Consider the following 16,349-nt stretch of genomic DNA (forward strand, 5'->3'; position numbering starts at 1 on the left):
CAAGCAAAAAGTAAGGTTATAGGCTTAGAAAATGACCAATTTTTTCACAAAAATATTTTCACTGTTTTTAGCCTAAACCTCTTTGGTAAGACTCAAAACATTTTCTGGGTGTAAGAAGGAAGCGTTAAAACAGGTTTTGTAGACACAGAATTATCGTTTTCTAGATCCAGATTTTCAAGCAAAAAGTAAGGTTATAGGCTTAGAAAATGACCAATTTTTTCACAAAAATATTTTCACTGTTTTTAGCCTAAACTTCTTTGGTAAGACTCAAAACATTTTCTGGGTGTAAGAAGGAAGCGTTAAAACAGGTTTTGTAGACACAGAATTATCGTTTTCTAGATCCAGATTTTCAAGCAAAAAGTAAGGTTATAGGCTTAGTAAATGACCAATTTTTTCACAAAAATATTTTCACTGTTTTTAGCCTAAAACTCTTTGGTAAGACTCAAAACATTTTCTGGGTGTAAGAAGGAAGCGTTAAAACAGGTTTTGTAGACACAGAATTATCGTTTTCTAGATCCAGATTTTCAAGCAAAAAGTAAGGTTATAGGCTTAGAAAATGACCAATTTTTTCACAAAAATATTTTCACTGTTTTTAGCCTAAACCTCTTTGGTAAGACTCAAAACATTTTCTGGGTGTAAGAAGGAAGCGTTAAAACAGGTTTTGTAGACACAGAATTATCGTTTTCTAGATCCAGATTTTCAAGCAAAAAGTAAGGTTATAGGCTTAGAAAATGACCAATTTTTTCACAAAAATATTTTCACTGCTTTTAGCCTAAACCTCTTTGGTAAGACTCAAAACATTTTCTGGGTGTAAGAAGGAAGCATTAAAACAGGCTTTGTAGACATAGAATTATCGTTTTCTAGATCCAGATTTTCAAGCAAAAAGTAAGGTTATAGGCTTAGAAAATGACCAATTTTTTCACAAAAATATTTTCACTGTTTTTAGCCTAAACTTCTTTGGTAAGACTCAAAACATTTTCTGGGTGTAAAAAGGAAGCGTTAAAACAGGTTTTGTAGACACAGAATTATCGTTTTCTAGATCCAGATTTTCCAGCAAAAAGTAAGGTTATAGGCTTAGAAAATGACCAATTTTTTCACAAAATTATTTTCACTGTTTTTATCCTAAACTTCTTTGGTAAGACTCAAAACATTTTCTGGGTGTAAGAAGGAAGCGTTAAAACAGGTTTTGTAGACACAGAACACAGAATTATCGTTTTCTAGATCCAGATTTTCAAGCAAAAAGTAAGGTTATAGGCTTAGAAAATGACCAACTTTTTCACAAAAATATTTTCACTGTTTTTAGCCTAAACTTCTTTGGTAAGACTCAAAACATTTTCTGGGTGTAAGAAGGAAGCGTTAAAACAGGTTTTGTAGACACAGAATTATCGTTTTCTAGATCCAGATTTTCAAGCAAAAAGTAAGGTTATAGGCTTAGAAAATGACCAATTTTTTCACAAAAATATTTTCACTGTTTTTATCCTGAACTTCTTTGGTAAGACTCAAAACATTTTCTGGGAGTAAGAAGGAAGCGTTAAAACAGGTTTTGTAGACACAGAATTATCGTTTTCTAGATCCAGATTTTCAAGCAAAAAGTAAGGTTATAGTCTTAGAAAATGACCAATTTTTTCACAAAAATATTTTCACTGTTTTTAGCCTAAACCTCTTTGGTAAGACTCAAAACATTTTCTGGGTGTAAGAAGGAAGCGTTAAAACAGGTTTTGTAGACACAGAATTATCGTTTTCTAGATCCAGATTTTCAAGCAAAAAGTAAGGTTATAGGCTTATAAAATGACCAATTTTTTCACAAAAATATTTTCACTGTTTTTAGCCTAAACTTCTTTGGTAAGACTCAAAACATTTTCTGGGTGTAAAAAGGAAGCGTTAAAACAGGTTTTGTAGACACAGAATTATCGTTTTCTAGATCCAGATTTTCAAGCAAAAAGTAAGGTTATAGGCTTAGAAAATGACCAATTTTTTCACGAAAATATTTTCACTGTTTTTAGCCTAAACCTCTTTGGTAAGACTCAAACATTTTCTGGGTGTAAGAAGGAAGCGTTAAAACAGGTTTTGTAGACACAGAATTATCGTTTTCTAGATCCAGATTTTCAAGCAAAAAGTAAGGTTATAGGCTTAGAAAATGACCAATTTTTTCACAAAAATATTTTCACTGTTTTTAGCCTAAACTTCTTTGGTAAGACTCAAAACATTTTCTGGGTGTAAAAAGGAAGCGTTAAAACAGGTTTTGTAGACACAGAATTATCGTTTTCTAGATCCAGATTTTCCAGCAAAAAGTAAGGTTATAGGCTTAGAAAATGACCAATTTTTTCACAAAATTATTTTCACTGTTTTTAGCCTAAACTTCTTTGGTAAGACTCAAAACATTTTCTGGGTGTAAAAAGGAAGCGTTAAAACAGGTTTTGTAGACACAGAATTATCGTTTTCTAGATCCAGATTTTCCAGCAAAAAGTAAGGTTATAGGCTTAGAAAATGACCAATTTTTTCACAAAAATATTTTCACTGTTTTTAGCCTAAACTTCTTTGGTAAGACTCAAAACATTTTCTGGGTGTAAAAAGGAAGCGTTAAAACAGGTTTTGTAGACACAGAATTATCGTTTTCTAGATCCAGATTTTCCAGCAAAAAGTAAGGTTATAGGCTTAGAAAATGACCAATTTTTTGACAAAAATATTTTCACTGTTTTTAGCCTAAACTTCTTTGGTAAGACTCAAAACATTTTCTGGGTGTAAAAAGGAAGCGTTAAAACAGGTTTTGTAGACACAGAATTATCGTTTTCTAGATCCAGATTTTCAAGCAAAAAGTAAGGTAATAGGCTTAGAAAATGACCAATTTTTTCACAAAAATATTTTCACTGTTTTTAGCCTAAACCTCTTTGGTAAGACTCAAAACATTTTCTGGGTGTAAGAAGGAAGCGTTAAAACAGGTTTTGTAGACACAGAATTATCGTTTTCTAGATCCAGATTTTCAAGCAAAAAGTAAGGTTATAGGCTTATAAAATGACCAATTTTTTCACAAAAATATTTTCACTGTTTTTAGCCTAAACTTCTTTGGTAAGACTCAAAACATTTTCTGGGTGTAAAAAGGAAGCGTTAAAACAGGTTTTGTAGACACAGAATTATCGTTTTCTAGATCCAGATTTTCCAGCAAAAAGTAAGGTTATAGGCTTAGAAAATGACCAATTTTTTCACAAAATTATTTTCACTGTTTTTAGCCTAAACTTCTTTGGTAAGACTCAAAACATTTTCTGGGTGTAAAAAGGAAGCGTTAAAACAGGTTTTGTAGACACAGAATTATCGTTTTCTAGATCCAGATTTTCCAGCAAAAAGTAAGGTTATAGGCTTAGAAAATGACCAACTTTTTCACAAAAATATTTTCACTGTTTTTAGCCTAAACTTCTTTGGTAAGACTCAAAACATTTTCTGGGTGTAAAAAGGAAGCGTTAAAACAGGTTTTGTAGACACAGAATTATCGTTTTCTAGATCCAGATTTTCCAGCAAAAAGTAAGGTTATAGGCTTAGAAAATGACCAATTTTTTGACAAAAATATTTTCACTGTTTTTAGCCTAAACTTCTTTGGTAAGACTCAAAACATTTTCTGGGTGTAAAAAGGAAGCGTTAAAACAGGTTTTGTAGACACAGAATTATCGTTTTCTAGATCCAGATTTTCAAGCAAAAAGTAAGGTAATAGGCTTAGAAAATGACCAATTTTTTCACAAAAATATTTTCACTGTTTTTAGCCTAAACCTCTTTGGTAAGACTCAAAACATTTTCTGGGTGTAAGAAGGAAGCGTTAAAACAGGTTTTGTAGACACAGAATTATCGTTTTCTAGATCCAGATTTTCAAGCAAAAAGTAAGGTTATAGGCTTATAAAATGACCAATTTTTTCACAAAAATATTTTCACTGTTTTTAGCCTAAACTTCTTTGGTAAGACTCAAAACATTTTCTGGGTGTAAAAAGGAAGCGTTAAAACAGGTTTTGTAGACACAGAATTATCGTTTTCTAGATCCAGATTTTCCAGCAAAAAGTAAGGTTATAGGCTTAGAAAATGACCAATTTTTTCACAAAATTATTTTCACTGTTTTTAGCCTAAACTTCTTTGGTAAGACTCAAAACATTTTCTGGGTGTAAAAAGGAAGCGTTAAAACAGGTTTTGTAGACACAGAATTATCGTTTTCTAGATCCAGATTTTCCAGCAAAAAGTAAGGTTATAGGCTTAGAAAATGACCAACTTTTTCACAAAAATATTTTCACTGTTTTTAGCCTAAACTTCTTTGGTAAGACTCAAAACATTTTCTGGGTGTAAAAAGGAAGCGTTAAAACAGGTTTTGTAGACACAGAATTATCGTTTTCTAGATCCAGATTTTCCAGCAAAAAGTAAGGTTATAGGCTTAGAAAATGACCAATTTTTTCACAAAAATATTTTCACTGTTTTTAGCCTAAACTTCTTTGGTAAGACTCAAAACATTTTCTGGGTGTAAAAAGGAAGCGTTAAAACAGGTTTTGTAGACACAGAATTATCGTTTTCTAGATCCAGATTTTCAAGCAAAAAGTAAGGTAATAGGCTTAGAAAATGACCAATTTTTTCACAAAAATATTTTCACTGTTTTTAGCCTAAACCTCTTTGGTAAGACTCAAAACATTTTCTGGGTGTAAGAAGGAAGCGTTAAAACAGGTTTTGTAGACACAGAATTATCGTTTTCTAGATCCAGATTTTCAAGCAAAAAGTAAGGTTATAGGCTTATAAAATGACCAATTTTTTCACAAAAATATTTTCACTGTTTTTAGCCTAAACTTCTTTGGTAAGACTCAAAACATTTTCTGGGTGTAAAAAGGAAGCGTTAAAACAGGTTTTGTAGACACAGAATTATCGTTTTCTAGATCCAGATTTTCAAGCAAAAAGTAAGGTTATAGGCTTAGAAAATGACCAATTTTTTCACAAAAATATTTTCACTGTTTTTAGCCCAAACCTCTTTGGTAAGACTCAAAACATTTTCTGGGTGTAAGAAGGAAGCGTTAAAACAGGTTTTGTAGACACAGAATTATCGTTTTCTAGATCCAGATTTTCAAGCAAAAAGTAAGGTTATAGGCTTAGAAAATGACCAATTTTTTCACAAAAATATTTTCACTGTTTTTAGCCTAAACTTCTTTGGTAAGACTCAAAACATTTTCTGGGTGTAAAAAGGAAGCGTTAAAACAGGTTTTGTAGACACAGAATTATCGTTTTCTAGATCCAGATTTTCCAGCAAAAAGTAAGGTTATAGGCTTAGAAAATGACCAATTTTTTCACAAAATTATTTTCACTGTTTTTAGCCTAAACTTCTTTGGTAAGACTCAAAACATTTTCTGGGTGTAAAAAGGAAGCGTTAAAACAGGTTTTGTAGACACAGAATTATCATTTTCTAGATCCAGATTTTCCAGCAAAAAGTAAGGTTATAGGCTTAGAAAATGACCAACTTTTTCACAAAAATATTTTCACTGTTTTTAGCCTAAACTTCTTTGGTAAGACTCAAAACATTTTCTGGGTGTAAAAAGGAAGCGTTAAAACAGGTTTTGTAGACACAGAATTATCGTTTTCTAGATCCAGATTTTCCAGCAAAAAGTAAGGTTATAGGCTTAGAAAATGACCAATTTTTTCACAAAAATATTTTCACTGTTTTTAGCCTAAACTTCTTTGGTAAGACTCAAAACATTTTCTGGGTGTAAGAAGGAAGCGTTAAAACAGGTTTTGTAGACACAGAATTATCGTTTTCTAGATCCAGATTTTCAATTTTTTTAGTTTCAAGCATGAGCTTGAATATTTAGCTTATAATCATTTTTAAGTTTGAACGTACTATACAGTCACTTAATAAGCAGGTTTGATAACAGCAATACGTAATTTTCATCGAAAGTAACAGATGAAAAGGAGAGCAGGTATACAACTATTGGAAAATCGATAAAATTTTGGCAATAGATCTTACTAATTAAATATTTGCTAGCAACAGTCTCAATTTAGAAAATATCAAAAATACAAACATGAAAACAACAGATTTTCAAATTACCTGTTCTTACAGTAAGTCCTCGAATAAGCACCCGGGGGCATATTTTGCAAAATGTTTTTGGGTTGGGGGCTTATTCGGGGGGGGGTGGCTTTTTCGGAGATGGGGGCTCATCTAACAGCAACGAAAAATATTACCAGATATATCGGGATAAACCTGTTGCTGGCGAAATCAAACCTTAGCCAATGGGGGCTTAATTGAGGGAGAGGGCTTATTTCACAAAAAAATTCTTTAAGATGGGGTCTTATTCGGGGGGGGGCTTATTCGAGGTGTGGGGGGGGGGGGCTTATTCAAAGGTGGGGTTTATTCGAAGACTTTCGGTAAAATATACAATTTTACGAGAAGTATAGGAGAGTCCCTTGGATTCTAAAAAGCTTCTTAGGAAAACTGCTATTGATAAAAACACGACAAACCGTCCAAGTCATCAAACCTTTCGTATACCTGCAGTAACCATTGATACAGGCTCCGATAGAACAATATTGCATACATACAGCATTAACAGTATTACGATTAATATCAAAGTATTCGAAAATTCTAAAAATATAGGCAGTACACCTTCGCAAGAGGGCAGGTGCGTCTCTGATTTATTACATTTACCTGATTTATTGCCTGATTTACTGCCTAACCAACAAAAGGTTTTTATAAAAAGCGACATTGTCCTTTTAACCATATATTATCACGAGATATCCTCAATGCCTGGCACTGCCAAACAAATCCACCATCAAAATAACTCTTTTATTGTAAAAATCCCTTTTAATTTGAAAAGAACGGAAAGTATGAACCATTCATCCTAAAAAACCTATAATGTGTCTTGAAAAATGTAACTGTAACGAACGCGCAAAATTCGATAAAAGGATGAGAGTCTTATGTTTAAAGAGAAAGGCAAAACAATTTCTCTTTACTCACTTTCTTCTGCCTTGAAGGTGTTACTATCTCAACTCTTACAGTTTCTGTTTCAATACGATGGTGTACTACACTCCTTTTGACTCTAGGAATTTGCAAATTCGCACAAAATAACGAGCCATCTCGACATGAATTTACTTTCAAACAAGATGATGGTTGAAGTCTTCTGCTCGACTCAATGTTAATTTGGGTTGCCTTTCTTCTGCATTATTACCATCAAAGGGTAATGAATGTCCGGGTCAAAGGATGAACGTCCTTCTTTGAATTTCTGCAAACAATGATATAAATTGCTAAAAAATATTGGATGAGATCTAAATAGCGATATTAATTCATCTTTTTGAAGGGCAATTCAAAGATCCTCTAGTTGAACAAATTGAAATGTTCGTTTTTTAATAATTCTTGGAAGTGGCAAAAATGTAAGCATAAGGATGATTTACTTCTATATGCGAGGCACACTACAGAATTTGGTAGTACCTTTGGTCTTTAGAGGATAAAGAACAAATTTAAATATTAGTTCTTTAATAATTCCTAGAAGTGGCAAAAATGTAAGCATAAGGATGATTTACTTCTATATGCGAGGCACACTACAGAATTTGGTATTACCTTTGGTCTTTAGAGGGTAAAGACAAATTACTCATCTACGGATAACAAAAATATATACCTGATATTTCTGCCAAATTTCTTTGTCATAATTTTCAACAACTTGTGTTGTGAATGAAACGTTTGCCAAATTTACGAAAGTGTCCAAGGTATTGCCCCTTTTGGGAGCAAACAAAATCGCTTCTCCCTATAAAAAGGACAACACAAACATCGATTTCAATAATTTTTTTTAAGTAACATTGTCAGGAGTGCAGGAGTATACCAATCCAATGTCTTTATCAATCACACTCAAACTGCATTTTAAAACAAACGAAGAATATGATACTTATTCTTAACCCTAGACATTGCTCATAAAAACCCTAAAAATTCACAATACACTACTACGAAACTACAGTAAAATATGTGGCCCATTCACAACTATTTCAACGATTTTTCCAAAAAAGATGCTAGGCGAGACACCCAGTAGTTTGTTTGTTTATGTACACTTTGCTACCTTTTTGGAACAGGCTTCGATTATAAATGTAAAAAGAACCTGATGAACGACTTACAAAAGAAAAGAAACGAAAAGAAAGGCAGAAACTCTCTGCAAGAAAGGAGGGTAGCGGCGATTCACCGAGAAAAAGTTTCAATGCATGAATGCATCTCAGAGTTGCCTTGCCCATCTCTCTATTAAAGCAACTGAAGCCTGTCATCTCTATACAGCTAAAAATTAAATAGCATTATGTTTGAAAAGATTGATAGGCCATGTTCTGAAGCATGTACTTTGTTTCAGAAGATCAATTCTATGAGCATCATATAAGTGACAGAACAGCAAGTAATGCTCCGTATCCTCAATGCTATCATTTAAAGGGCACTTTAGATCAACTGTTTCTCTAAACTTATAACTAAACTAATGGAGATTTAGTTTGATTGGACCCACACATAACTGGGTTAGAATTGTTAGGCCTTTTGGAATATGAATACTGAAACCTGGTTTAGGAGGGGGACGAATTTGTGACACGAGCTTATTCTTGAAAGCATTTACCATAGGTAATAGTTTAGTCTCTCGGGCAAGTATATCAGATAGACAGTAGAGCTAAAAAGTTATTTGAAACATAGAAAAATTCATTAAAACAACCAATATACCTTTTCACTTAAAAGTTCGGAAATCGTCTCAATTAATCCTTGCTGATATTCCAAAAAATAGCAACTAGAAAAAAAGTTATTAAAAAGTGAGTTATTTTTTTATTGGATGAAACAATGTAGATTTTACAACTACAGCAAATGTCCCAGAAATTTTCTTACGAAAGGACTTTGGAACAAAATCTCAAAATAAACGAACTTATCTTTCTCGTCTTGTTCGATTTGAAATAACTAGGAATTGAGTATCATATTTCTAAAATCTAGTCTGTTTTTTCAAGCTCATCAACTCACCAGTCTGCACATAGAATAAAATCAAAAACATTTTTTTGAGCTGAAAGTTGGTCCTTTGCCCATAGAAGCTGCCTAAAAAGAAAACGAGATAATTTTAATGTGATAAGGATCATGCAGCGAAAATTGTAAACATAAAGCATGATTTATTTTGTGCCTGAATAATTTTGTAAAGTGAATGTAAACAAAATTTCTTAAAAGTAATATCATTGAAAACGGCTTACCTTGATCTTATCCTAGTATTACCAAACAGGCGATCATTTTCTTGAACAATATCGGCAAGATCTTCCCGCAATTAAGGGTAATTATCGCATGAGATAAATATTGCATAGGAAAGGATAAGGGTGATGCAGTTTTGTTTAGGATTTTTTTTGAATAGGGTGATTAAGCTCTTGGTTAAGGCCTTGAGGATTCAATGTTTTCAGTTTTTTTATCCAAAAGTCCTCTCTGTGCTCCAAACGTAATCTAAGCTGCTCCTTGAAGTTGTGTGTGGAGTTGGGTGGAAGTGGATTTAGTAGCATTGTTACGTAAAGGACCTGTTTGCAGCAAAGATTACCAGTTTTTGTGTTGCATGCCTATCATTTGCCTATCTTTGCAATTTTGTTACTAACAGCTTTCTTGGATATAAGACAATGGATACAAATACCGAAATAATTGGAATAAACCCAGGGGCAAAACTCAGTGCTAAAAAGGGGCCGGTACTTACTATCTACATCTATATCCATATTTATATCTAATGGAAAAGATTTTGAGGAAAATTGTTTGGTATTGATGAACAACTTTACCTCTAGAGGATACCGAAAAAAAAAGATCCAACATCAAATCACAAAAGCTAGTAACATTCCAAGAGAACAAACTCTGAAACTCTCTACAAAAAATAAATCCACAAGAATCCCGTTTACGACAACCTACCACAAAACATTACCACCAACATCAGAGGTGTTGAGAGATGTCTTTAAAGACCCCCTATGATGGCATTTTGATGAAACCTCAATGACATTTTAGATAGTAACAAAATTGCAAAGATAGGCAAATGATAGGCATGCAACACAAAAACTGGTAATCTTTGCTGCAAACAGGTCCTTTACGTAACAATGCTACTAAATCCACTTCCACCCAACTCCACACACAACTTCAAGGAGCAGCTTAGATTACGTTTGGAGCACAGAGAGGACTTTTGGATAAAAACATTGAATCCTCAAGGCCTTAACCAAGAGCTTAATCACCCTATTCAAAATAAATCCTAAACAAAACTGCATCACCCTTATCCCCCATACTCACTTATTCACGCGTCTTTTTGACTTTCCATAATTGGGCAAGGGACTCGCCTGATTAAATCATCTGTCGCAAAACTAATAATTCAAATAGAAAAGAGCAATGTAAATTCCAGCTATCTGTTTATTGTAAATATACTGCCATGAGTAAGACTATCTGTCGAGACTAGTTGGCAAACTCAGTGTTTTTTACTAGTGTACACGTCTTCACACACAAGTTCACTCTATATCTACATATATCTATTTATATCTAATCTATGTCCATACCTTTATATCTATACCTTCAAATCAGCTGTTATTTGCTAGATTCTCAAAATGACTTGAGGGTAAAAATATATACATCATTAACCAATCAGCCTGACCAATCAGCCTGAGATGTGATGCTTTAGCAAATTTCAAATAGCGAAAAGATACTTTTTGCCGATTCTTTGTTACCATCTGTCAAATGGACTTCTTCAGCATTACTTTCAGTAGCTAGCTAAAACAAGAGTGCTTATCAATTTTACTCAGATAAATTTATCAAATAAATTGATTTACAGAGTCTAAATTTCGTCCCTTAAATACAGGGTCAGATTATTGTGTGATGTGAATTTTTAGTAAAACAGACAAAAGGTTCAGGGTTTTCAAGAACACATGTGTTTACAAGTAGGAATAAAATGGTTCTATAAAGGTTTCAGACACCCCACTACTAACTATTCTGTCAACATGTGGGTATCAAGCTAAGAAAATGCATACAACATACCAGCATACAGCTGATACATCATCATAATAGAGCAATAAGAAATGTATGGTTTCTGAAAAGTGGGATATCAGCAAGGGTGAACTTTGTACCCAGAAATTTTTACCAGTGGTGTATGTTGATCTCTAAAAACAAATTCCATCTGAATTCTTCGTAGCTGAGTCACACAAAAAAGGAATGGTAAATGTGCCTTATTTCCTATTCCTTCATGGGAAACTTATTCTGCTATACCACATCACACAGCAAGGTCATCAAGGATAAACCCTCTTTGCACAGTTCTAAGTATCCAACTGGTAACAGTTAACAAAATGAAAGGCAGTCAAAAAACAACAGACTCACTAACAGTCCTGCCAGAGCAGTCATTCCACCACCTAGTTCACAAATTTTCTTGTCTCTGCAAAATATGATAAAAGGATAAAGTTGATCAAAATTATTTCAAGAAATGGAATGTAAATTTCAAGATTGTTATACAAGAGAGGATTGTCAAAAACAATGACAGCTCCCCTTCAATTATTATGCCTAGTGGTTTTGATTTTTTACTTCATACTTTTAATAAATAAAGACTACCTTATAGCCAAGAATATGCATATCTCAATGGTTTAGAACTAAAAAATTCTTTATCCCTGCTAAATACATACTCATTGTCACAACTGGGTTAGAAATTTATGAAAAATTCATTATTGCCATTATGATTTGTTATATTTCTGGTGGATTTTTATCAATTTTATGACCACAAACACAAACATAAAGAACAACCAGCGAGCTATAGTAATATAAGCCTCTAATAAGAAGGAAACTACTGGTGTTCTCATTTAGAGGAGCAACTAATCAATATGATGAACTACAATAGGAAGATGTTTTGAATCACAATTCCTGGCTATTATCATACCATTTTTACTGTAGAAGCATGCTTACCTGAACTTTTCTTTATTATTTAAGCAAAAATATGCAAGGACTTCCTCTGAAGGCCAAATGCCTAAATAAAATTGAAAATATTAAACAACAAATAAAAAAATATATGAAAAAAATTTACTTCAATGCAACAGAATTGTAATAGAATATTTACTAGGACTTCAATAAAGCATCCAATAATGCTTTCAATTCCAACTTAAGTTCAAAACAGCTAAATACTTTGAAACCCCATAAAGTCAGACCTTCAAGGGAGTAAAAAAAATTATCATAGCAAATGTCTGTCTAATCTGAGGTACAGCGATTGACTTAAATTATGTAGGAAAATCCAGAGGAAATTTAAAATCAGTCTGAATTAGCCAATGTCCAATCTGGGGTATGATTCAAACTAGATTAAACCACACCTTTCATTTCAAGCTGGTTTACTTTTCTCAACAAGCCATGGTGTTAAAAAATTAAAATTACTGTGGTGTATTGATTTTAGTGTTTGCAAAGAAAGTAATGATTATTTACATACTCACATATATTTCCTGTATTGTTGAACCCAATTAAAATCTCTGGATCAATTCTGTTGCTTAAAAGTCTGCAAAAGATGAAAGTTCTATTTTATAACAAGAATCTATTAACTTACACATTTTTCTTTATTATATGGTCTGTAGCTCATTGTCATCATCTTGCAAGATGCTTTGACAGGAGTAGAAGATATTTGATTACCAAATACCAAATATGCCATAAAGAATGCTGTCTTAGTTGATTAGACTAGCTACCTGGTTATTGCATTAAGTGTGAAACTTCATGATTATCAAGTTCTATGCAATAAAACATACATAGCTCTGTCAATTGAGCATCAGGAACTCTGCAACAGACAAGAATACTTGCTATTTTTGAGCTCAATGTACAGTGTGACTAGTTCTGGGCTCCAATTCTTCCTTTGTTGAGTCACTAATTTACTTTCTTCAAGCATATTTTCTCAAATCCTGTCTTGCACTTACTAATTGTCTTTTTTTGGTTTTACTGAGCACTCTTTACATAAAGTTACCCCATAGTTTCTAAAGACTGAACATTACAAGAACAGGCTGAGCACCCAAAGAACACCCTAAGAATAAGCCATAAATCTCCCATCAAGCAGCTGAACACCCTTTGAAACATATCAAAATCAACATAATGTTAAAAAAATCATTTGGTCAATCACTCAAGATTAATTTTGGGGTGGGAAAGTACCTGAAGAGTCTGATGTTGTTGGTGTTGTTATAACCAACTGATGTTTTGCATTTCAAAAGTGTGAATGGGGGGGGGGGGTTAATACTGTCAACTGAAACCACAGAATAGGGGGATTCTGTGCTGGAGCAATCTTCATTTTATTGAGTGAGCAATTGATGAGGTTGAAAAAGAGAAACTTTCCATTATCATAAGGGAAATAGCAGAAACAGCTCCTGTGTGTCTCATTCTGCTTGCACAATGAGAGTGCACTAGCTCTATTAGCATACTGTGACCACAGAATAGTTCATTTCTGTTCTAGCTGTGACCATATGGGCAAATTAACAGATGAGATGAACAATTGTTTGGAGGACAATGAGTAGTCAAGTCACATGTGGTATTTTTACACCATTCATTCTCACTGGATGTGCAAGATTATCAAAACAACAGGAAATTACTTGAATGCACAAATGGAGCATAAGGAAGTCCAACTTAAATTTGCTCTGCATATATAAACGCCCCTTCACACTTTTGGGGTGCTAAACAACAGTTGGTTGAAACAACACCAACAGCACTAGACTTATCAGCCATTTTCCTGCCCTAAATTATTTTTTGAACAATATGTTAATTTTGATATGTTTTAAAGGGTGTTCAGCCGCTTAATAGGGATTTTATGGCTTATTCTTAGGGTGTTCTTGGGGTGCTCAGCCTGATCTTGAAGTGTTCAGGTTTTTAGAAAATTTAACCCTGGTTTGATTAGGTAGCACTGGGTATAATTTGTATTTGTTTAGTATTTGTTACTTACTAGAAATCAAAGGGTAGTTTTTAGGACCCTGACAAGCTATGTTTACCAAACAGTTTTCTGGTCATTCCTCTCAATGTGACCACACCTTGTGACTTCTGCATCTGGGATTAAGGCCAGTTTACAGGATCAAATTCAGGTAAAATTTCTGTCACATTTTTTATGTGATCACAGACTGTGGTCGTGTAAATGACTTTAAAAGTTGCTTGAAGTTGCACGAAGCAGCAGGAATTAATCCCTTTTAATTACCTGATAATTTGCCATCACAGATTTTTCATTTGACTAGCGATCAAATGGAAAAGTCTCTGATGCAATTTTTTCATGCTTGTGTTCAAGACGCATGATTTCACTTAACTTAAAAATCAAAGGTTTTCCAAACCTTGGGTTGGAGAAAGTGTCTTGAGGGAGCTTTTGCTTTTTTTGAGCTTCGGACAAATCTGGGTTATTCAAGCTTAAGACCCAAGTTTCATGTGAATTTCTACGATCACACTAACCTTATACTTGGAGTTTTTAACTTCAGATGTTTTTCGCTTTCCACCTTGTACCAAACACCATGTTCATCTTCCCGCTCTTTTTTATATTGAAAAATGTCAAAGCCTTTAAACCTCCTCACAGAGATGCTGCTTTCTTCTGTATAGTCGTCCTTGTTTTCACGGTGTGTCTTTGACTTGATCAAGTTTTGAGCTAAAAGCTTCCATCTTTTTTTAGCATCAGATTTTCTTACTTTATCAATCTTGCTATTCATTTTTCTAGATTTTCAACAAATCTTTTCACGCACTCCGCAAGCTAGGCCATCTTCGAATGGAGACAGGGAGCAACAACTGAAATTTCGCATGTTGTGTTACTTCACTTTGACCCCCTTTATGAATGGTTGCACACAATCACGACAAAATGTATCTTGCAGTTTTATAAAACATGTAAAACTCTCCTTGTTTCTCTGAGTCAGTAACTTAATTACTTAGTTGTTCAGCAGACTCAGGAATGTGTTTTGATAAAGATTGCCTCTCTAATAAACGCACTCCTATTAATCATAGAGTAAATAGTAGATAGGAATTGGAGAGATAATTACTTATCCCAGGGCATTTTTTAAGGAAATTTGACTAGTGGGCCAAATCCTCAAGAGGGCCCACTTTTTCGCGACCAGAGCCCTTGACCCCTTGACTCAAAAAAATGAAAATGAGTATAAAAAGAATAAAGCTACGAAAATGAGTATAACAAGAATAACAATTCAATAAAACTTTAATAATATGTTTAACATTTAAAAGTTTCTATAAAGTTTCTAATGTCCAGAAAATGCCCCGTCACAGACAACCAGAGTCACTCGAAAAGAACTTTTTAATGAATTCCCTCTCTCTATAGATCTCTGAATTTGGCTCTCTGTTAAGGCCGGTTTACACGATCATATTCAGGTCACATTTGCATCAAATATTTAATGTGATCACAGAATGTGATCGTGTAAACGACCTTACAAGTTGCTTGAAGTTGTACGAAGCAGCAAGAATTGATCCTTTTTAAATGCCTGTTAATTCGATGTCACAGATTTTTCATTTGACTAGCGATCAAATGGAAATGTCTGTGATGCAATTTTTTCAAAGGCACCGATTAGTCTTTGCTGTCCTGGGTAGATCGGGAACTGTTTGGCGCGCATTTTATCAGTGATCTGCCTTCATTCAATTTTTACGTTTCATTTGTTGTCAATGGAAGTCGAGAGCGAGGAAGATAAGAGAGCTGTAGCTCGGTAAATTTTGTTTCATTCGGTAAAAATCATTTGTTGGTAGTCAATGGAAAAAAAATAGCGCTAAGATTTTACTTTATTTATTTTTATCAGTATTTATCTTCTTATAAGTAGCGTAGCGGGGGGGGGGGATATTCTCAAATGTATTTTGAACTGATCTCAAGGGTATCGTCGCGAAAATTGACGGGCACCCTAAAATTCAAATTCAAATAACAATGGCTGATTTTGCCACAGGTCAATAACCAACTCGACAATTTTGTCTTTCCATTCGAATTTCTTAACTTTCCTTCTGCTTTGGTACGGTTTGCCTGCAGCTGATTTAATGGCCTGAAATGAGAATGCAGGCTCTTCGTAGTCTTCTGATTGCGTATCAGGAATTGATCAGTGGCGAAGCCAAAGGTCCTGCTGGTCCTGCTGAGCAGGACCAAGAATTTCCAAAGATAAGATTTACTGTAAACAATAAACAATTTCTTCTTTGCAAAAAGGAAGTTTCAAATTCTTTTTGATAAACAGTCCCCAGTTCCGCCAGCTGATACAGGCATCCCGTGCTAATCTCAAGGTCCTGTTCTCTTCTACGGCAGCCCTGTATTTCGGTCCTGCTCATATCTATGATACCCTATGTTTGGTCCTGCTTCACAATGGGCTTTTGTGAATTTAGTCCTGCTTCACAATAGTCTAGAACAAAGAGCAGTCCTGCTCAATCTCGGGAGCAGGACCTCGTCGAAATG

General features: G+C 34.0%; 1 protein-coding gene across 1 annotated transcript; it reads right to left on the minus strand.

The window, feature by feature from the left end:
* Positions 1–6,292: 6,292 nt before the first annotated feature.
* LOC135692057 (calmodulin-lysine N-methyltransferase) lies at positions 6,293–14,765 on the minus strand. The gene is made up of 10 exons (XM_065210083.2): positions 14,381–14,765; positions 12,409–12,470; positions 11,894–11,954; positions 11,318–11,372; positions 10,654–10,717; positions 9,190–9,250; positions 8,969–9,040; positions 8,681–8,744; positions 7,617–7,742; positions 6,293–7,223 (listed from the first exon to the last, which is right to left on the minus strand). The coding sequence occupies exons 1-10, from the start codon at positions 14,629–14,631 to the stop codon at positions 7,137–7,139; spliced, it is 903 nt and encodes a 300-aa protein (XP_065066155.2). The 5' UTR covers positions 14,632–14,765; the 3' UTR covers positions 6,293–7,136.
* Positions 14,766–16,349: the final 1,584 nt, after the last annotated feature.

This window comes from Rhopilema esculentum, chromosome 10, assembly GCF_057945365.1.
Source record: "Rhopilema esculentum isolate cy_ngs chromosome 10, ASM5794536v1, whole genome shotgun sequence".
NCBI classification, from domain to species: domain Eukaryota; kingdom Metazoa; phylum Cnidaria; class Scyphozoa; order Rhizostomeae; family Rhizostomatidae; genus Rhopilema; species Rhopilema esculentum.

Excerpts from the sequence above, each read along its gene's own strand:
- LOC135692057 (XM_065210083.2), bottom strand. The coding sequence starts at position 14,631 with ATGAATAGCAAGATTGATAAAGTAAGAAAATCTGATGCTAAAAAAAGA. Across the intron at positions 10,718-11,317 it reads CTGCTCTGGCAGGACTGTTA|CTAGCTACTGAAAGTAATGC; the intron begins GTGAGTCTGTTG and ends CTCTTGTTTTAG. Across the intron at positions 9,251-10,653 it reads TAACAAAGAATCGGCAAAAA|ATCTTGCCGATATTGTTCAA; the intron begins GTATCTTTTCGC and ends AATTGCGGGAAG.